Source organism: Hydra vulgaris, chromosome 05, assembly GCF_038396675.1.
Source record: "Hydra vulgaris chromosome 05, alternate assembly HydraT2T_AEP".
In the NCBI taxonomy this organism is placed as follows: domain Eukaryota; kingdom Metazoa; phylum Cnidaria; class Hydrozoa; order Anthoathecata; family Hydridae; genus Hydra; species Hydra vulgaris.
This window is the reverse complement of record NC_088924.1, coordinates 30,980,503-31,005,000: the sequence shown is the minus strand read 5'-3', so window position 1 is coordinate 31,005,000 and position 24,498 is coordinate 30,980,503. Positions and strand designations below refer to the sequence as shown.

General features: G+C 28.2%; 1 protein-coding gene and 1 long non-coding RNA gene across 2 annotated transcripts in view; both read right to left on the bottom strand.

The window, feature by feature from the left end:
• Positions 1–3,760: 3,760 nt before the first annotated feature.
• The window catches only part of LOC136071956 (protein FAM13A-like), a 182,882-nt gene continuing 162,144 nt past the window's right edge, over positions 3,761–24,498 (bottom strand). Inside the window, exons 30-31 of the mRNA XM_065797910.1 lie at positions 21,060–21,114; positions 3,761–4,168 (exon numbers count right to left, since the gene is read on the bottom strand). Of these exons, the coding sequence (XP_065653982.1) occupies positions 4,097–4,168; positions 21,060–21,114 (127 nt within the window). The 3' untranslated portion in view covers positions 3,761–4,096. The remainder of the gene's footprint in view (positions 4,169–21,059; positions 21,115–24,498) is intronic.
• On the bottom strand, positions 10,495–10,815 carry LOC136080783 (uncharacterized). The gene is made up of 2 exons (XR_010638637.1): positions 10,701–10,815; positions 10,495–10,584 (listed from the first exon to the last, which is right to left on the bottom strand). It is a non-coding gene; the product is annotated as an uncharacterized LOC136080783 (long non-coding RNA).

The following is a 24,498-nucleotide window of genomic DNA, read 5'->3' as shown; positions in this document are numbered from 1 at the left end:
TGCAAGAAAAATTGAAAACAGCAAATAGAAGAGAAAAGATTCAGATTTTAGCATTGGTTCCAGATTCGTGGTCTTTAAGGAAAGCAACTGAAGTATTTGATATATCAAAGTCAACCAAAACTAAAGCAAGAGAACTTAAATTTGAAAAAGGAATATTAACACTTCCAGAAAAAACTAACATTGTTAGAATTGAATTAGATATCATTGATAAGGTGGAAAACTTCTATTTTAATGATCAGTTTAGTCGGTAGTTGCCAGGTGTAAAAGATTTTGTGAGTGTATCCAAAATAAACATGTATCAAAGCGATTACTTCTTTGCAATTTAAAGGAATTATTGATCGAATTCAAACTAAAGCACCCTCAATCAAAAATAGGATTTTCTAAGTTTGCTCAGTTAAAGCCAAAGTGGTGTATTTATGCTGGTCAAAAGGGAACCCATGCTATTTGTATATGTGTTATACACCAAAACCTAAAGCTTATGCTTAGCGCAGTTAAACTGGAGAAGAATTACTATGAACCTATTGAGAAGATTGTTTGTAGCAGAGAGTCAAGGGAATGCATGGTCTATAAATTTAATCGTTGCACTGGAATTCAAAATATTATAAATTATATAACTGCAAATCTATTGCAAAATGAAGGATCATTTGAAGAGAATGACAAAGTTGATGAAGATGAAATAATTGAATACAAACAGTGGAGTACAACAGATAGAGCAGAGCTTCTAAGTTACACATCTACAATAAGCGAATTCATTGGAAGTCTTAGTGAAAAACTTGATAGCATAACATCTCACTCTTATATTGCTAAAGCATAAAGTAAATATTTAAATACATTAAAGTCATCTATAGCCATAAATGAAATTATTTTTTTGGTTGATTTTGCAGAAAACTTTCAATTTGTCATACAAGACGAAATCCAGAGTTACCACTGGAACCAACGGTCATCACTACATCATGTAGTTATTTATAACAAAAACGATAAGGGTGCTACTAAAAGGCAACCAACGTCTTTATGTTTTATATCTGATGACTTAACACATGATGTTGGATTTATTTATATATAGTAAAAAGAATTTTCCAATTTGTACAAGAAATATTTCCCAATACCACAAAAATCCACTATTTCTCTGATGGTTGTGCTGGCCAATACAAAAATTGCAAACATTTTTTAAATTTATGCCATCATGTTGAAGATTTTGGGGTGCAATGTGAACGGAATTTCTTTGCAACATCATGTGGAAAGTCGCCATGTGATGGCATTGGTGGAACAGTTAAAAGACTTGTTTCAAGTGTTACTCTCCAATGTCCAATTAACTTACAAATTCAGAACGCTGAAGAAATGTTCAATTTTTCAAAAGATAACATATTTGGCATCCACTTCTTTTTTTTAAAAGACGAAGATATTTTATCAGTCCGTAAATCATTGACTCTCCGATTGAATAATGCAAAGACTTTACCTGGTACAAGAAGTTTTCACCAATTTATTCCGCTGGATGCAACAAGCATAAATGTCAAAAGAGTCTCTGAGCAGGAGGAATTTAATCTAACATTCAACCTTACTGGCTCAAATTAATATCTTCAAGAAATCATTGCAGGAAAATATTATATCTGCAAATATGATATGTTTAACTAGGTTGGTTTGGTTTTTGAAGTTGATGAAAGAAATGAAGACGCCCTTGTAAAATTCATGCATCCTCATTTACTTAACACTTCACTACACTGGCCAAGTAGAGATGATTGTTGTTAGGTTCCTAAGCCCCATATTTTATTTATGATAAAAAAACCATTGTCTTTAAGAACAGGGCGCATATGCCAGATAGACGCAGATGGTTTGCCCAAAATCCAATCTTTAAATTAACTCAATCATAATACACCAGTTTTCTTTTATAAGCAACTTTTGAATTATTCAGACGCAAGTTCTGGTTTTTTATTGACTTGTTTTTTTATTTAAAACATGTATTTGTTTGATTATTTTGACTCAATATTTTACATTTATTATGAATTTTTTATTTTAACTATTGTTAATGGGTTTTTTTTTTCTTATAATTGACGTTTTCAAAATAAGCAATTTCTTAATAAGTAACATTCAAATGTACTTTATTATTATAATTTGTTTAATTATTTATAAAAATCCTCAAAAAATCCACCTCTCAATTTCGTACCAAAAAACTCTTTAATATATCTATTTTAATAAAAACATAAAAAAAATCTCAAAAAATTAATGCTACCATGGTTACCAGACCTCCTATCTGCCCTTGTTAATAATTTTAAAAATAGCTCTAGGTGAAGTACAATCCCAATATTGATAAAATTCTAATTGTTTTCATTAAAAACAAATATCATATTCTGATTCCTCGTCTTTAAAGCTATACTGGTGCTAATTTTTAGCCTAATCGCATGAATAGTTGAACTCTAACTTGTAAAACAAAAACTATAGTAAAATCAAAATGGCCGCCGAACAAAAAAAACTGCTGAAAATAGCTGATTTTAATGTAACAATATCTCCAAAGCCTATTCGATATCATTGCTAAAATTTTGCAAGGTAGTCTATGTTATATAGGTAACCATATTTACAAAGTATGAAAGAAATCTGAGATGGTGGGTTACAAACCTTAAAAATGTGTCCCACTTTCACATGGAATACCTCTGCTTTTTATTAAATTACCTAGTTTTAATAAAAATAAAACACAAGTAAAAATTGCTATTTTTGTAACAACTTTTAATATATTTTTGTAAGTTAATACTTTAAAGTATAAAACTTAGATATATTATTTCAAAATATACAGTTAATATGCTTTATGTTAAGGATTTTTTTCCTTCAAAGTACTTTGATGCTATAGATCTCATAGTATTTTTTTCGATTCCACCTTCAAATCAGCGCATTTTAAGTTTTTTAAGTCTGACTTTCTCAAGCACGATCTTGATATTTTCTAAAGCACGATCTTGAAGTTTTTAAATTTCGTTCACGCATTTTTTTTCAAGTCTAACTTGATTTCAAAGTTCTTACATTCCACCCTAAGTTAAACATCACCTTAAGTTAAAGTTATGCCTTTGGTATAAGACCCATCATTATTAACACGGTTATAAAACAGAAAACTTTCAAGTTAAAAAAAGAAAAATTTTAATACTGAACTTATAAAATAAAACCACAAAATCCAAGCATGACGTAAGAACTAAAAAATAAAATAAATTTGTATTGCATTCATTTTGGATTTAAAATGACGTATAATAAATAGATGTATAATATGTATAATGATATGTATATGATGTATAATAAAATAGTAAATAATGTTTGATTTCTAATTTTAAAAAATGGAAGAAAAACTTTTTTTTGCAGACATTTTTTCGTTAAAACTTAATCGTTTTAACGATAAAATTATTAAAAGATTAAGTTTAAAAATTTAAAAAAATTGAATTTATAAAAAAAACACCGAGATTTGAATTAAAAAAAGATCACCGAAATTTAAATTTAAAAAAATTTTAAAACGCCGACATTGATAAATTCATAACATTTCAAAACGGCAACCGATAACATGGCCAACGACACTGCTTTCTTGTGCCCCTTCGAAAATCGTAAATTTTCGAAGGGGCACAATTGTAAATTTCAAAAAAACAGTCCTCTTTATCTAGAATTTTCTTTTTATCTTTTTTTAAAAAAAAAGATTCTTTAAAAAGTGGGGAGGAGCGTGCCCACCTCCCCCGGTGTCGTCGGCCCTGGATAAATTTTAAATAGAATAACAAATGAAAAAAAATACATATTCTTTTGATAACAATTTTTAAACTTTTAGAACTAAAAAATAACATTTTTAAATAATACAATATACAAAATATACAAATAAAAAAACTTGTTCAAGTGTTAAATAACGTTGGCGCTGAAAATATTCTAAATACAGAAAATTATCAAACGCATTTTATCTTAAAAGATAAACTTGAAATTGAGTTTGGAGTAAAAAAGCTAAAATTGAAAAGCAAACTTAAAAAAGTTGACTTTAAAAACCTTCAATATCTCAATAAGATTATGACGCTCTTTTTTCCGAATACAAAACTACAACATTTGACACCATGATATATATGATATTTAGGCACATGCGGTAAGTTTATATAACACGATTATATTCAGACTTCTTTGCTACTAAGGCATCAATTAGACGTAACTTTGCTTTTATGAGCTAAAAAGATATTAAAAAAAACTTACAATATTTTTTATGATAGGGTAAGGGGTTGTCCATATTACGTAATGCTTTAGGAGGGAAGGGGGGGGGAAGAGGGAATGGGGTAAGTGGTTTTGTGAAGACTCCTACGGAATTGTTATTAAAGGTTAAAGCCGTCGCAATTAGCAAGAAGCCGCTACTTGAACTTAAGTTAGCCGCCACTCCATCCAAGCCGCCACTATGCGTTTTTAGCAACTACTAACCCGCCAAAAACTACGTAATCGGCCGCAGCCGATTTAAAATTTGCTCTTGTTGGCTGAAAAAAATAGAGGCTTTAGTAAAATAATATTTTCTTGTCTAATTAAAAGCAACTTGTCAAAATAAGTTGCTTTTAATTAGACAAGAAAATATTAGTTTACTAAAAGCAACAACAACTTTTTTGTTGCTTTTTCTCATGTTGAAACAAGTTTTTAAGTTTGCTTAATAAAATCTTGCAGAGGGGGAGAGAAACAGTTGCAAAACGTTCCTCCACACAAGTTATCATATACATTTTTTTTGTCTTACTTTAATTGTGATTTGTCAATTTAAATAAGCTAATTTAAACATAAAAAGTGCTTTTATTACTTAGTTATGGATAGAAGAGAGCATTATGGTTTGCATAATAGTTCTTAAAAATACTTAAACTGTGCAGCTCATTTAAAAGAAAAACTCTTTATTAGTATAGACTACTATGTTACAATATTGACACAAAGTTGAAATGTTACAGACGATGAACATTATTATTGTAGTAAATGTTTTTAAAAGAAAAACAGTATGTCAAGTCTCAGTTGGAGGGCATTTATCAAAAATTCACAAGGTTAGGATATCTACATCTAGCAGTAATTTAAAAAGTCATTTGTTTCTTGCTCAAAAATATCAACAGACAAACTAGCTGTTGAATTAAAAAAATTTACATAGATGGTGCTATAGTTCACTGGATTAACTAAAAAAATCACCCCAACCTAGGATAAAATACTTTAAAACTAAAACTTTGGACAAGTGAACATAAACATAAGATTCTTCACCAAAAAAAAGCCCCATTAATCGGAGCATCAGAAGGTGTACTTTTAGGCCTAATTAAAAAGAGGTAAAAATTATTTGATCAAAATTTTTTTTTTCAAATATGTAATTTTCATATATCGTTTGAAAGATAATTTAATGCTAATTCATATTCGTATAAGAACTGTTGGTTGAAAATGAGAAATTAATAAGATATGCTTATTACTTTAACGTTATATAGATTCAATGAAATCTACAGTACCCATAGGCATTAAAGCAATTGATATTACATGGTAGTTAATCATGCATGTTTTAAAGGTTTATATTTTTATTAAACGTTTTAGTAAACACTTTAAAGTAATAATTAAAAGTGTAAAAAGCGTCGCCCCTAATTTTTTAAACTAAACGATAAAAAATATTTAGTAATTTATTTAATTTATTTTGAATTTCTTTTACTCCTAATAAAAACTTAATTTTTAGTATTGAATTAAATTTAAATCTTTAATGGTACATTTATTAATACAATAGTTATAAACATTGTTATAGTTTACATGCTCATTGTGGTTATAACTTCCTTCGGGTGACGATTACCTTAAAGTCATATTGTCGGTGTTCTGCATTTTGTAGATGCAAGTATATTGATTTATTTGCATCTACAAAATGCAGAAATGATGAAAACATATATTCAGTCAAATGGCTTAAAAAGAAATTAAAAGATCATTACATATTCTTCGCTGATTTAAAAGTCAAGCAGATTTGGTTTGTTTTAAAGATATGACATCTTATCTTATTGATAAAAGAAAGAAGACAATAAAAACAGTAGATGATATAGTTAGAGCAACATCAAAGATTATTAAATCAGACATTAGGGAAATTCCTCATAATAAAGATGAATACATAGGGTATAATAAAGATGAATACCCTACTACAGACAATATAGTTAATTGCAAAGATGATCCAAAAGCATGGGTTTAAAGTAGCTTTATGACATTTCTTCAATTGCTAATTCCATCCAAACTAAAAGAAATAAGTATTCGACAATGCAACGTGCTTCAAGACCTAAATCAATAATATTAATTATACACCAATTCCGTTTGGAATCGGTGTATAATTAAGCAAATCTTTTGGCTCTAAGTGGCTACTAGTAGTTGATCATCTTTCAAAATTTAGATTCTCTATCAAATTGGATGAAATCCTCCACTTTGAACAACCTGCCATTCAGGCGAAGGACACCGTTAATCTACCAGAAAGGCTACCATCTGTTGCTCAGTGAGTTGCTGATTATGTTGACCACAATATTGCTACACTTTCTGGATAAGGCACATTTTATGGGATGGATATCATATCGGTTAGCTCGGTATCTGGATGCCAAAAAAGTTCTATAAAATGTTTAAAACAAAAAAAAAGTATTTAGTTACGGATTGTGGTTTTAAAATATTACCTTATTTATGCCTAGTAACATGGTCAGGTTTATACTGATACAAAGATTTGTCCTCAAAAATCATTAAATTTGTTCTTTCCAATAAATGATCTCAATTTTTCTGATGAAACATCATTTATTCCACCCTTCATATTGTTATGGATCAGACTAAAAAATTAAACATACCAACACCTTGCATAACTTTGACCAACCATTATGGATAAAAGCGACAGCCATCATTAAATAAGAAAACCTCAATATAATATGCAGATTGGTTGGCTTCCAATGTAACACATGGGGTGATTCCATGTGAAAACATCCAATTTTTTTTGAAAATGCAACATTAAGTCTAAGATTTTGCTGATTTTTAAACCACTTAAAGCTTTTAGTAAATTATGAACATCCTGAAAATTTTATCATCTAATTTTAATCGGTTCCAAAGATATAGCTATTTTAAGTTTGCTTCCAACCAACAAAAATCCGCCATTTTAAAAAATGGTTTTGGTCCTAGTTTCTGTTATATGTGTGTTGAAATGCTGAAAATTTGTACCTTTACATATTTTGGGCCAACGAATCCAATGAAACCATTTAAAATATTTAAAAACGAACATAACACTCAAAATTTAAATGTTTAGCACAATTTTACTGGGGCGAGTCCAATCACAAAAATGCTGATGTAGCTCGATTTTTTTTTTTTTTCTTTTAGAATTTGTCGTGAATAGTTAAGTCATAGTTATTAAAAAAAATTGGAGGGTGGTCTTTTCTTTAACAGAAATAAAAACAAGGTCAAATCTACTTAAATTTAATGCTTAAAAACAGGTACTTTGATAAATTAAACGAAAAAAAAAAAAGGTGTAATTTGACAGTTTTTTAACTGAAAAAGTTTCAGCTATATTGAAATTTTCTTTTAGATGTTGTTGTTTAGACTTGCTGTTTTTGCTTTTTAGTAGTTTTATTACTTAGAAATGTTTATAATGTTGTAAAATTAAAGTTAGAATGCTCATTAATGATGTACAATTTTCTAATTCTGAACAACCTTGACCCCATGAACACATTGACTGAATTATACATTTTTTATACATCTTTTTTAGGGATAATAAATAATAGTATATTGATAAAATTGAATCTTGTGGATTTGGAAACATTTTAAACGATGAATGTCACAAAATATGCTTTGCTTGCAAACAAGGACTAAAAAATTTTTGTAATCTAGAAAAGGATTTTCAAGTTACTTATATTTGGAGGTCTGGCTTGCTTGAGACTACATCAACGAAGAGATAAAGACTATTTGTTATCATCATGAGCAGATAATAGGACCAATATTTCTAATAAAGAATAATAAATGTTGTGATGTTTTTAAAAGAAACATAAAGAAAGTTAAAGGTAATATATATATATATATATATATATATATATATATATATATATATATATATATATATATATATATATATATATATATATATATATATATATATTAAACAATTTTAAAATGCATCCAGAACAGAGCAATTATAAATTAGTAGAAAATCATTCAACAAAAATTTTTTCTCATTTTACATTTACAATTTCATTATATATATATATATATATATATATATATATATATATATATATATATATATATATATATATATATATATATATATATATATATATATATATATATATATATATAATATTTAAGTGACATCTTTAACAGTATGTGTAATAATCTTATAAGCATTAAAACATCATATACGGTATCATACTATTTATTTCTTTTTTTACGTAATATATATATATATACACTAATATATAAATAATATATATATATATTATTTATTATACTAATATATATATATAAAAGAAATAAATAGTATGATACCGTATATGATGTTTTAATGCTTATAAGATATATATATATATATATATATATATATATATATATATATATATATATATATATATATATATATAATATAACACATAGATTGACGAATTTCAGGTTGAAAATCAGCAAGTAAATTTAATTTATTGAATATTCTTAAACAAGAATGGCGAAAAATCAAAATTATTGTGATTATGAAGCTGGTGGACTCAATTCCTTGCCACTGTCAAGCAGTAATTAATGTTAAGGGTACTGTGTGAGTGTATATATATATATATATATAATATATATATATATATATATATATATATATATATATATATATATATATATATATATATATAATAGGGCGAAAAAAGAACTTTTTCACAAAACCAAAAGGTTCAAAACATATCCTGGTTATATACCTTCAAAAAAAGAAAAAAGAAAAACTTTAGGTCTCCAAACCTTTAGGAAGTGTTAGGTGTAGATTTCCATTTTTTTTCAAAATATTTTATATTTTAATAAATATAAAAAAACCGAAGAAGAAAATAGTTTATTCCGCTTCAAAATATTTATAAATTTACATCTAATCAAAAATAATTTATACTAAGGAGTTATTATTTAACATTATAAATAATATTGGGCCTAGCCCGTAAGGGTTAGTGTTACGGTCATCGACTATTTTCCAAATCACAATTACTGTCACCACGAAAGAAGTTGTTTGTCTCTGGAAGACGCATGGGCTAGTTTTCTAGTCATAAGTCAGTTATAAATCCATGCATGGGTGTTTAATCCATCATGGTTTTCTGGGGTATGACTGGGCTGGCTTGGTGTAGTTAAGAGATAAATCTTTTACGCTGGTTACTAACAACACAAGACTCTACTGAACGACATAAACAGCACGGACTTACACATTACACCTATACACCCTTATGCACATATAGCCTTTTTACATCTTTTGCATGCTTTTTGTTCTTTTATATGATAAACTATCTTTGTTTGAACTCATTCTTATTTAGGTTATAATTTCTTTTAATATATAGTATGTGGTTGGAATGTTAAATGCCGATTTGTATGTTATGTATATGTGGTTATCATGTGTGATTGTTTTTTCATTTTAGAATTCATATAAATATATATAAGAGCGTATCTTTTTGACTAGCGGCTTTCGACATGTTTTGTTGATGGGACGTGTTTTTGTATTTTGTTATGGTCTCAAAATTACGTTTAATTCGGACCGTAGAGAAAGCTTTACTTTTTCGGAAACTTCGATTTAGATATGGTCTCAAAGTTACCTTTAATTCGGATTAGGAGTTAAGCAAATTGCTCTTTTTCATCCCTTTATCCACTTTTTTTCTCTTTAGCAACCACCATGATGTTTTGTCTCTGACTTTCAATATGACTGTCTGCTGGAAAATCTTGCACAAGACAAATATATCTTTCAGAGCAGTCATTTGTGCACTGAACATTTGAAACAAAATCTTTTAAAAACTTAAAGCTGGGATGGAGGTCGACAAATTTTCCATCAGAAATTTAAAACAATGTATCCAGCTGTTTTTCCCAACAAACTCTTGCAAATGAGTGTTCCTGTTAATGATTATATCCACTCTAATCTCTGGTTTCTTTATTTCAAAACAAGAAATATCCTCAGGGTATGGATAGTTAATAAGTTTCTGTATCATTAAGAATTTCTATTCATTAGTTACGCCTGGATCTGCTAGTGATACAATAACAACATCTTCAACCAAGTACCACAAATGTCTAAGAAGAGAATTTTTGAGACTTTTACCTAATATTTCGTCTTCTTCCTCTATGCTTTCTGCTACTTTAATTGCTTTTAGATCATTAGATGGTGCCTGGATTATTAAAGATGACTTCAGAAACCAAGGAATATAAAATATTGCTACAAAATTGTTGTGGAGTAAACTTAAATTTATATCAGTGGAGGAGATATCCTCCACTGACATAAATTAAAGGTCCTCTTTAATGGCATCAGGAGTTCGATTGCGGTCTGTTTTGATTTTCATTACAATATTTTTGCAGCCTATGTCAAAAAGTTCATTTGAAGTTTTTTTATAGTTGGTTTCAAGAATCGAAAAAGTTTCTTTTGAAGTGAAGTTCAATCTAATATAAAAAAATTAAAAACAAACAACAATGACATAATTAACACATTTATAACTTTAAAAGATGCTAAAATTTAAAAATATATACTTATTGTAAACAAAATAAGAAATTCTTACTTTTTGAGATCTATTTGCTTTCTCCATTTTTTGTTGAGCTTTTCAATCTTATCTCTAATGGTCCAACCTTTCATCAAGAAGACTTTTTGAAATCCCGCTAAATATCTGGACCAGATATTTACTACTTCTTTGACAAGACAATCTTTAATACTTGCACTAGGGAGTTGACATATTAGTTGATATCCTCTTTTCTGCATGGAGCAACTAATATTTGATTTTATTGACTTATATCTTAATTGCTTTGAGGAAATAATATGGCAATATCTCCTTAAATTGTCACCATTTGTTGGTAACTGGTATTTGGGAAGCACTAAAATTGGTTTGTTCAAAAGATACAATGGTCTCCTTGGGTTTTCTACCACGTTTTTAATTTTTTTTTCCACATCATTAAATTTTCTTTATTTACAGCTTGTTCTTCTGCATCGTTTATTGTTTATTTCCATATTCATATTTATATATCTAAAAAGCATAAACTTTATTACTATATTGCTTTTAATAATATGTTTTATTTATTCTATATGATATTAAAATACTTGCTTATTTATAAATTCATAATAAATAAATGAGAAAGAGGTTGAAATGTATCATTTAGGTGAAAAACCATACGAAAAATCCAAAAATGCCTGTTTTTCAGTTTTTACACCTAACACTTCTACAAACCCTTAAATTTGGTAAAATTGCTTATTTTTATGCATATAACCAGGATATATTTCGAACCCCAAATTTTTTTTTTGGGACACCCTAATTTATTTATATATATAAATATTTTTTTTGAACATCGCATTAGCAATAAATTCGTAAAAATTTTAATAAAAATCACAATATTTTTTATTCTTGACATGTTTGTCTTACTACATTTTCAAAAGATTTAATTTACAATTAAAACTCTGGTAAATAAATTTAAAAACTGAAGACAATACAGAGAAAAATTAACGGGTAAATAAACTTGTTACAAACCAATTGAAAATTATATTACAAATTATGACAAAATAAACCTAATATTAAAATATTAATAATAATAATAATATAGCAAGTTAGATAAATTTATAATATAATGAGATGTTTGTTTATTTAAAAAAGGATTTTCCCATTTAATATGAAGTGCTTCTTTTATTTTTAATTTGTTAATGGTAGAGGTAGTATCTAAAATCTGAAAGCAATCATAATTAGTTAGTGTTTTACAATTAATGGATGAATTAAAATGTTTAAAAATATACGATTGCTTGTCACTCGTAAGGTGCTCATTTATCCGTGTTGTCAAATGTCTGGAGGTTTCTCTAATATATCTGGCGTTACAGCCAGCACAAGAAAATTTGTAGACAACGTTAGATTTAAGCATCTTAGTTAATTTTTCTCTGTATTGTCTTCAGTTTTTAAATTTATTTACCAGAGTTTTAATTGTAAATTAAATCTTTTGAAAATGTAGTAAGACTACGAAACATGTCAAGAATAAAAAATATTGTGATTTTTATTTTATTTTAGGTCAAACAACCATATCTCTTGAAATGGCTTGTAACCTTAAATCCAAAAATCTAGACTGTAAACCAGGATGGAAATTTTGTTGCTCACATATTCAGTTTTTGTCAAATTGTGATGAAGTTTCTGATAATGAAATGGAGTGTGAAATTGATGATGATGTATCATTTGTTAAAGCTAAATCTTGTAATAAACAACAGTTAAACAACTCTTTAATATCAATTGGAGTCTCACCAATTAAAGTTCATGGTGTCGCAAAGCATCAACGAGTTGTAACAGCAAAAAGAAAATTAGTCAAAGCCTACTCAAAAATGGAAGGAGTAGCAAGTGCTTATGGAGTAAATATAGATAACTTAAGTGTAGCCTCAACTTTTCTCATTCATCATACAGATAAAAAAAAGAGCAAATGATCTTGATCATTTGACAATTTTAATGAAAGAAAAACTTGAAGTTGAATCATTTAAAAAAAAATTCAAATATTAACACTTACACCTGTATCTTGGTCTAGAAAATACGCTTCAGAATATTTTGAAGTTTCTTAACATCTTATACCACGTGCTAGGAAAATTAAAAGTGAAAACAGAATTCTTGCTATACCTTATAAGAAAATAGGCAAAAAAATACCGGACTTTCAGCTTTGGTTCAAAATATTTTTCAACAAGATGAACATTCTAGAATTATGCCTGGTAAAAAAATTTGTGTTAAGGTTAAAAGTGGTCCTCCACAACGAAAAAGATTATTGTTGAGCAACCTTCATGAGCTTTATATCGATTTGAAAAGTAAATATCCTAATTTTAAAATAGGATTTTCAAAGTTTTGTAGTTTGCGTCCAAAATGGTGTATTAGTGTGGGACCAAACGGTACACACTGTGTATGTGTTTGTATTTACCATCAAAACTCAATATTGCTTGTAAATGCTATCTAATGGAATGTTACATACGAAGATTTAATGTCAAAATTAGTTTGCGATACAACCAATAATAAATGCATGGTTCATAGATGTGTCAAATGTCCAGGTTATGATAACTTAAAGGCATTTTTAGATGAGGAATTGATTGAGATTGAAGAAGAAGAAGAAATTCAATTTAATCAATGGCAAAGTACTGATAGATCACAATTAATTACTCAGACAGTTAACTTATTTGAATATAAAGAGCTAGCTGTTTTTCACATTAATCAACTTCACATATATTGCTAAATGCCAAACTCGATATTTGAAACTCGATATTTGAAAGAGCTAAAAAATAATTTAGGTTACAATGAATGTATTATACAGGCAGATTTTGCAGAGAACTATCAATTTGATATACAGAATGAAATACAAAGTTATCATTAGAATAAACACCAATGTACACTACATCCTGTTGTTATATATTTTAAGGAAAATTCTAAAACAAATATTCATGACAATAATCATGATACATGCTTTGTGTATAAATTTCAAAAGAAAATTGTAGAGTACATTAAAGAATATTTAGTTAGTATCAATAAAATTTATAATTTTTCTGATGGATGTTCTGCTCATTATAAAAACTATAAAAACTTCAAAATCCACTTGTGATGGCATAGGTGGTACGGTTAAAAGAATAACAGCAAGAGCAAGTTTGCAAAGATCATTAAAAAACCAAATATTGACAGTTGATGATATGCTTGAGTTTTGCATCTCCAATATAAACACCATAATATTTTATAAAATTACCAAAGAAACAGTTAATTCAAGGTGACAGCAACTAAAGGAGCGATTTGAAACAGAAAAAACTGTTCCAGGTACCAGAAGTTATCATCATTATATACCCATTATACAGATTTATATCGTCAAAAGCAGTAATGTCTGATATTTTAATTGTACCAAACCTAAATGAATTTGTTGCATGCAAGTACGATTCCTTTGGTGGATAGGCATGGTTACAGAGATAGATATTACAACAAATGATATTCAAATTAAGTTTATGCACCCTCAGGGTCCTTCTCAAAACTTCATTTGGCCACAGAGAGATGATATCTGTTGGGTACGATTGTCGAGTTTAGTTGCAGAAATCAAAGTCCCAACAATAAAATCAGGGCAAACATATAACATTGATGCAAATGATTATAACACTATAACTAATAAATTTTAATTTTTTTTGAGTTTTAAATTTTTAAATTTTGTATATTACTTTTGTTTCGTGAACTTCTTTCCAAGTGCTCTATTTGTTTTGGAGCCTTTTTTTTTAAGTTTATTTGTCTTAGTTTGATAAATATGAAACTAATGTTTTATAAGTAATAAATTTAAGTATATTTGAAGATGTTTTTATTTTTTCTATTACCTTTGAAACTATAATTTTTTAGGATCAGATTGTATAAAATTACAGAGAAAACAGAAACAGCTAGTCAACAACAACTAAAAGAACAGTTTGATGTTGCCAAATCAGTTTCAGTTACAAAACTATCAAATTACACTTTTTTTTTCTCGTTTAATTTATCAAAATACCTGTTTTCCAGCACTAAATTTAAGTAGATTTGACTATGTTTTTATTTCTGTTTTAGAAAAGACCACTCTCCAATTCTTTGTAATAACTATAACTTAACTATATAGGACAAATCCTAAAAAAAAAAAAAAAAAAAAAAACAAGCTACATCAGCATTTTTGTGATTGGATTCGCCCCAGTAAAATTGTGGTAAACATTTAAATTTTGAGTGTTATGTTCGTTTTTAAATATTTTAAGTTGTTTCATTAGATTCGTTGGCCCAAAATATATAAAGGTATAAAGCAATGAAAAGTACTTTAATTGAAGACGAGTTTGAGAAATTTGTAGAACAAGAACCATTTATCACCATGTCAAATAGAGTAGATATTTTCAAAATAAATTGTTAAAAAGTGGTTAAGGAGACAAAATCCGCTTATATATAAACGGATGTCTTGAGTCTTGATATATATATATCAAGACTCAAACTTACATTCTCTATCTACAGGTATTGTCTACATCATTGGAAATTATGGAAATTATATGATATAAATTGTGAAAAAGCTGAGGAAATAGGATTGATGATTTATAACAACTTGCTGCAATTGCTCTAAGAGGTGACAATGTTGAACAATATTTTAGTTATTAATTGACTACCAAACCCTTTTTTGTTATTTAAAATGGATTGATGAGGAAACCAGATAAATCTTCACTGCAGAAATTACTTTTACCTAAAGAGGCTCAATGCAAAGTAGATAAAATAAAAAACAAAAACTTTTCAAATTTGTAATCAATGGTGGAGCTTTGATACATCAAGAAAGATGGGTAAAAGGATTAAAATTCAGCAAGATTTGCAAGTTGTACTCAACATACATCAAATGCAATTATGGAGTAGTAAGTGTCATGTTTATTGGATATGCAACTTTTTCAACTAAATCAAATGAGCATGCAAGAAGACAAGAAGGAAAAAAATTTCATATGATCAATGTACATAATGATAATAAATTGATATTTGTCCAGAAGCGTTTTTTATTAGCCCAAAAAAATAAGGTACTCTCGAGTCCTTAATGCAAAGGAGGGTGGGAGGGGTAGGGTCGGGGGGAAGGGGGTGGGAGAGGTAGGGGGTGGGAGGGGTAGGGGGTGGGTGAGGGGATTAAAAGAGGGGGGAGGGATTTTATTCCAGATTTAATAAACGGGGTAGTTATAATAAAAAGGGGGGAGGGTGGGAATTATTTTTATGTTACATCAAAAGTATTTTTTATAAAAATTTCAGTTTATAAATTTAAACTAATACTTTTTACAAAATATGCATAAAACATAAAACAAGCATAAAACTATTTATTTCTAGTGTGGCTTGCGGTCAAATGCGCATTTTCTAACAGCTGTTTTATAATAATTTTAATAGGATTTAATATGCTGATATAAGTTTTAAACTTTGTTAAGAAATAAACCAAAAGCTCATGTTTGACAAATTGAGATTTACTTGGTCAGCGTCTTTTAAAGCCTGTTTTCACTGATAGTTTTTGTTTTTATCAGAGACTGAAATAATTATTTTCTAATTTTTAAAGCCAATTTTCGCTGACTTTTTTTGCTGTTGCTGATAACAAGTGAAAAATAATAAATGAGGAGGGGGGGCAGGGAGGGGTCTGGCGGCAGGGCTCGAAGTACATATATGCCTAAGAGATGCTAATACAAAAATTGTTTCAAACGTTTTACAGCTAGCATCAAATAGCAAAGTTGTAGTTGCAGCTGATGAACAGTGATATAGCTATGCTTTTGTATCATAGGAGAAAAAACATGTAAATGTTTTTTCTCCTACGATACATTTTTATGCCTGGAAAAGATAATCATCTCTGGATCATCAAAAAATTAACTTGCACAATCAGCAAGCTTAAAAAGCACTTATTATTTGTACATGCATGTTAAAGGTGTGACACCACCTCTGCAACATACGGAAATAGAAACCCCAACTTTTTAAGTCTAATAAGAAAACCTTTTAAGAAATATCACAGTTAATGACAAAATTTTGGATATAGGATGCACTTGGTACAGCAACAGTTGGTACAGCAACAGTTGGTACAGCAGCATTTTTGGCATTTAAAATTATTTAAAATGCAGCACTAGTTGAAATATTTTAGTTAATGACAAAATTATAGTTGTTATACTATTTGCTATATGTTATAAATTTACATAATCTACATTATGTACCATGAAACTAAGATATTTATTATTACAAAGATATTCCACTAGTATTATATTCTATTGAACATCTTATGGTGGTACTTAAGGTGGTTAGTGTACATCTTAAGGTAATACTAGACTGTTTCTTATAAAGTAGCTGTTAATTAATTCGATTTTGATAGTATAAAAACAATGACTACAGGAAGTATAAAAAATAACTACAAAGCAGTCTTTTCATTGAAGATATCAAATGTATTTGGAAATGACTTGCAAAGGTATCATTAAACTCATAAGTTACCACCAACTGAAAAAGAGGCATAGGTTACACGCCCATCTTCAAATTATTGAATCGAAGTTACTTAATGAGTGTTTGAATCCTAATCTTGAAGACTAGAGATAGAAAAAAGAAAACAATGCTCTTATCCCGATAACATTTAATAACGATTTTTTAATATAAATGGAACATTCCATAATTAGAAACTTAAAATATGTTTTTTACTTTAACATAACTGAGGACATAAGATTTTTTAGTCTTAAATCAAATTGTTTTAAATAACTTTTATTTTAGATTTTATCTCATGTTTTTGATATTAGAGGTACATACTAGATAAATAGTAAAAAAAACAATAAATTATGGAGAATCTTATTACTGTGTTTTTTATAATTTGTTTCATAAACATAACTAATCATATTCTATAAACAACTTGTTTTTAACCCATATAAATCAAAACCCTTAAAAAAAATAGTTTTTATACGAATACAAATCAGCATTAAATTATCTTTCCAACGATATATGAAAAGAACATTTTTGAAAACAAAAATCATAAAAATTATTACCCTTTTTTAATTAGTCCCAAAAAAGCTTCCAGTGATCCAAATGACAGGGTTTTTATTTCGGTAACTTATCATATATATATATATACACACACACACACACACACACACACACACACACACACATATATATATATATATATATATATATATATATATATATATATATATATATATATATATATATATATATATATATATGTTCACTTGAACAAAGTTTCAGCTTTATGTATTCCTGGTTGTTTCAAAATTCTAACAGACTACTATTACTCTGTAGCTAGTTCATTGAAATATGATGTGAGTCGCAATCTTGCCCATTAGTTTGCTATAGATCTAATACTGTCCTCTAATGTTGATAATGTGGGGTTTAAAAAGTTTTAATAAAAAACTTTGGGCTGAGACTTCCCACAGGTTCTGTTATAAGTCAAGTTTCTCAATTTACAAATCTTTAACGCGATCGCCATTGGGAAATTTAAACGATTTTGATGTGGCATTTGATTTGATGGTTGGACTAACAAGTAAAAAAAAATTAGTTAAAGTGTTCCCTTATTAATAATAACTAGGATGGAAAAATATTTACTCTTGCATGTTTGCCTTTAGAAAATCATACAGGTAAAAACTGTCATAGTTTTATCAAAGACATAGTTCATGAAGATAAGAGATATGAAGTTACATACTGTGCACAATGGTACAGTAAATAAGATGAAAACTTCTAGTTTTCATCATATTTACTCTTAACTCTTAGGCTCAAAGGAACAACATTGTCTGGCTCATATCTTGCATTTAATATTGAAATGAGATCACATAAGTTAGCTTTATTTTTAGAGGAATACCATCGTGAAGCAAATATAAAATTGTACAACAATTTTTGATTTCTTGCTTAAGTGAAAGGCATTGACGATTTAGAAGAACAATTTCCAATTTATGATGATTGAAACATAATTGAAGAAAATTTTTTGATGGCGCATATAAAGAGAAAATTAAGTACAATTTTATAAAAAAAAAACAGCATAATAGCCTAAAACAGCAAATACGCACAAGATGAAACATTGCTCTCTTTATAAATCCTGTAGAAATTAAACTTGAAAAATTTGGCAGGGAAGATCTTTGTTTAAACAATTATGAACAAGACTTGATTTCTGAATTAGTGAGCTTTTTAAAACCATTTGAATTATTGAACCTTGTGGTCAGTGTTAGTAACTCTCTTTTGATTTTGTCATTAGTAAAACACAAAATACAAAAGCTTCTTCCAAAAGACTTTTGTGATCTAAATGAAATTAAAAAACTAAAGGAATGTAGCTCCAAGAAAATTGACCAAAGACTTAGGCTATAAGATATGTTGTTATTTAGATCCAGGCACAAATAGTTTATATACAAGAAATTAAATAAAATATTTGTTAGGGAATGCAATAAAACATAAAATTGGAATAATTAGGTATTTTAAGTCTAAACAATTATTTGTATAGACAATTGCATAATTAATTGCATCATTACATCAATAAAAGAAGTCATTGTTTTAGCAACAATTACTGAAAATTATTTGAAATTTAAAATAGTTAATTGAATTATTAACAATTTGCACTATTACCTATATAGTATATAATTAAGTAATAATATTTAATTTGTTTAATATTGCTAATAATATTTATTTCAGTAAATTTATTTCATCTAATTGTAGTTATGTCAGAATTAAGCAACAATAATGATTTAAAATCAGGACTTGGTGCTAAAAAACTACTACTTCATGAGATAAAGAAAAGTGTTTCTTCAGAAAAAAATTATCATTTCGAATCTGAAATAAAGCATTTTATTACTCATACACCAACGACAGACAATGAACAGGTTATTTATTATTTCGGCAAAATCTCCACACCAATAATCCCCTCTTAGCAGTGCTGACAAAGAAATATTTTAGCATTCTAACTTCTAGTGTATCAGTGGAGCCAATGTTTTCAACAACTGGATTAATTCTGAATTCAAAAAGAAGTAATTTAAGTTCTTTCAACATGAACATGAATTGACACTCTTTATTCAAGACAATGTTAACTTTTTCATTTATAACTACTGCTAGCCAGCAAGTTTTATGTTTTAAGCATGGCTTTAACCTCTAGTTATGATGCTGCGACAAGGAGGGTGGGTGGTGGGCGGGGAATGAAAGGAGGCCAAAAATCATTAAAATTGCGTGACATAATTTGTGGACGACCCCTAAGCAGACTCCCAAACTGGTAAATTGAAATATTCAAAATAATCATTTAAATATAATAACCACCAAATTATTTTTAAAAATACAACTGTTCAATAGATTTAAAAAAATAAAATTGAGGATGACAATCTATTTGTGTAACTTGTTAAATAAGAAGCATTGCTGAGGTAAAAAGACATGTTGTCAAGGTAACAATGAATAACATTTTTTCTTCTAGAGTTAAAGGTGGTGTCCTATGTTGTTGTTATTTTTTGCACAGTAAAAACTGTTTAAATATTGATAATTTACTTAATAAATACAAAATAGTATGGCAGAAAGATTTTATTTTCCAAAATTATCTTAGAAATTTATTTTTAACATCACTTAACTGACATATGTGCACGTTTGATTTAAATAAAAAAAATTATTAGCTCACTTATGGATTTGATTTACATAATTTTATATGAAAATTTGAAAATAAGAAGATAATATTCTGAAATTAAGGAGATAATTTTTGAAATAAAATCATTCTACTGTATTTATTACATTCTACCATACTGTTTAGTATTTATTACATAACTTATACATAGCTAAACAATTATAATTTTTACTTTTGCAAAAAACAATAACATAGAACACCACCTTTAACTCCAGAAGAAAATGTTATCCATCGTTACCATGACACACTGTTCTTCTTGTTTAAATAATAACAAATACTTAGATTTTTAAAATTATTTTTAAATAATTTGTTGAAAAAATTTGAATCCATGATTTTGTTTGCTATTATTTTGTAAAAATGAATTGTTCTGCTTAAGTTTCAAAGAAAGCATGAAATAAAACATCATACATGGTTAGCTGGTATCACTATAAATTATAATTGACAACTGTATTGAATATAACAGTTATAATAACTGTTTCCTAATTCTGTTTTTAAATTCCTCTTTCATTGAACTGTTTTTAAATTCCTCTCTCATTATTTAAAATTCTTCCCCGCTACTATTCCAACTTTTCTTCCACTAACATCAAAACTCATTCCACATCTATGCTTTAAATTGAGCGCTTAACTTTTAATAAATTAGGATAAAATAATTATATAAAATAAAAATATAATTTAGTTCTTAACTTGAGTGAATTTTAGTTTATGTTATAATTTAAAATTACGCTGTGTATCTTAGATTATGCTGAGAAATTACCAGGTGCGAGTCATCTACTAAATTCTGAAACTAAAAAACAAACTGTTACTTTATACTCTCTGTATTCTCGTTCTTTGGGTATTCTATCTTCTTTTTGCACTTTCCTAAAAAAATAATTTGTTTAACTTATTTTATGTCGATTTAAAAACAAAATAATTTGTTCAACTTATTTGATGTTGATTTATAAAACTTTTGTTGAATAAAGTAAACAAGATTTTATATATATATATATATATATATATATATATATATATATATATATATATATATATATATATATATATATATTAGGATGTCCCAGGCTATAAGATTGAATTTCAAATTTCGAATTTCAAAACACACACCCTCGATTTTTTTTTTATTTGACAAAGTTTAAGTTGAAAAGTTAGTATGGATCTTAAGGGACGTTGTAGAGTTCATTATTTATATTCAGTAAATAAAACACAATTATATTTATTATGTATTTATGGTAAAATAATTATTCATTTAATTTCCTTTTTACACCCAGATATATGTTTCTGTGTTCTTGTATGCAAGGTAATAAAAATTGCTTTGCTCCTCCTTCAACAGCGATTAAACCATGAAAGTCTTAAATTAATTTAACCGCTCTTTTTGCGGTATAATTAACTGCTCTCAGTGTCAATAGCTTCCTTTTAGTTTGTTGAAATGAATCATCATTTGACCATAAAAAAGAGCTCATCTTCAGAAAACTGTCATCAATTTTGAGTCGATTAAATAGAAGCTTCCTTTTGACAGAGACAAAGTCATCAATGTTTTTCTCTGAAATTAAAACAGAAGGAACTGTTATCAATTGTTTTGTAAACTATAGAAGAAAATGGAAACAAAATTTACATAAAAGACATACCAAAAAGTGGGCAGCAAAGTTCTTTTTTGGATGCTATGTAACATTTATCATAAGCTGATGGGTTTCCTTTAACTAAGTTAGGAACCATTTTTACTTTAGTTTCTTGATCAACATCATCGTCAAATAAATGCTGGCAAAACTTCTGTAAAGCTGCTTTGGAAATGTTTTTGTCTATTGTTTCACAAGCTTTCATGGACTTCAAAAAGTTTAAGTCCTCATAAGGTATTTTACTGCCAAAATGCATTGGAGCCAGAATTTAATGTCGGATGTCACAATAAACAGAGAGACATCCGATAGGGCTGCCTTATCCTTGTTTGAAATTTTGAATTGGGAGCTTAGTAATGATATTTTTAACTATAAAAATGGTTTTTGCCATCCACCCAGTTTGGTACATAGCCCCTGGAGGCAGAATCTTGAATTTCTAGAGTCATCTCTAGCTATTTCTTTATTCAATTTAAATTGGTAGAAATCTAGCAGCTTATTAATTTTTGAAACATGTAAACAAGCTTTTCTCTACGGATTTGTATTTTTTTGCATTGCATCAACCTTTTTCCAGTTTTCTCGAAACTCTTTAAACAACGGAATGTCTGGGCTTATAGCTACTTGCCTGATTTTTGCTTTAAATACACTTTTTAATACTAGTTCGTATATGTGATGATGGCAAGCAAAAATATGCATATCTTTATACAGTTTTTTGTTTAAGAAACACACATACACCATTATTATGACCTGTATTTGAAACAGTTGTATTACAATAGAGAATCTGCACTCTGTCCTCAAGATTCCAGTTGATAATGGCATTCCAAACAGCCTGTGCTTGTTCGCTTCCTGATGAGCTGTCCAATTTTGCCACAGCGATAAGTTGTTAGTTATCATCATATTAAATAGCTATTTAGAGGTGTTCTTCTTTAGATTCAGGTGAATCTAGAGCCAGCAATGGTTTTCCATCCCTGTGGACAATAACCATATCAGGGATATCGTTTTGAAAATTAACTTTTATAGCTTAAGCCCGCTCTCTTTGCATTTCTGAACTTCCATAAGGAAGTCCTCAATACAGAAATGTATTGAGGGCTTGCTTATAGAAAAGTGTTATGCCCTAGTGCATCAATAGTAGCTTCAATTATAAATACAGAATTTCTCAAACTTAACTGACATCTATTTAACGCGGCAACTAACTTCGGAGTTATAAAATTTTTCTGTTAGTTTTATCAGGTTGAGCACTTATGAAGCACCACTTAGGCTGAGTCTATTTTCAAGAAAATCTATTATTTCAGAATAAGAAGATGAGTTTTCTTGTTTGGTTCATAAAATGATATCAATGGAGCTAATGAATTATAATATTTAGCAAGTAGCTTTTCCTCCTCAATGTTTCCAAGGTGCATCTTTCCTTTATTTTCTATAAGTTTTTTGTCCACTCCAGCTAAGTGACCAGGCCAACCTGGTTCTCTTTGGCGCTCCATGAAGATCCTTTCTTCATTTATTTTAATTAGCTGAACTGCATCAGCATGAGCAATGTCAAACAAATTGTCTAAGTTGGAAAGAAAGTCTTGTCAACGCTGTTCAAATGCTTCTTTTTTTTTTCCAACAATTTTTTTTGCATATCTCTTTAAACTTGGTATAATGAAACTAGCATCTTGACACAGTTAGCACTGCTTTAGCTTACACAATTAGCAAGGGTTTTAGGTTGATTTCAAAAGACATGAGGTTTTTCTTTAGATTCTATTAATATGTATATGTACGAGCTGGAATGCATTAAAAATAAAATCCTAACATTCCTTCTTTGTACAAAATTGATAGTTTCTGAAATCCAGAAAATGTTTAAAAAACAATTTTTATTGTTTTAGCTATTTCTTATTATAAATAAAATACCATTAATTTTTCTTTAAAAAATGGTTAATTTAATATATAATAATACCTTTAATGGTTAGATTAAAGGTATTATTATAACTTAATGTGCTACTAGAATTATTCTTTTGGATCTGCTCTATAAATTACAGGTTTCAAACCAAAATAAAATGCAAAGAAAACAATTTTTTTTTTCAAATTAAACAATGAGATCATATATATATATATATATATATATATATATATATATATATATATATATATATATATATATATATATATATATATATATATATATATACATATTTAAACATCTTCGCTTCCAACAAGGCTGCAAGCAATCAGTAATTAAAGTTGGAAGTTACTGGAACAGAAAAGATTAAGATTGTAGAGCAAGATAATGATTGAAGGACAACTTAAAGGATTGTAAATTATATGAATCAGAAAAGCAAGATAAAAGGAAGCGAATTCCAAAGAACTGATGTTCGAGGAAAAAAACTAGATAAATAAGCATTTTTGGAGCACTTAGGAACAGTCACAGAAAAAAGATGAGACTTAATTGAATAACACGAGAATGAATTTTAGTAGATGAAACAAGAGACGCTAGCTTTTTAGAACAGTGCTCATTATAGTATTTGTAGAAAAGAGAAAGAGAAGCAACATTACGACGATGTGATAATGGTTGGAGGTTGGCTGCAAGAGCAGGTCCAAATATGATTACAATGCGTATTTGCACCTTGTCTAAAAGAGAAAGGGCATCATTAGAAGATCCGCCCCA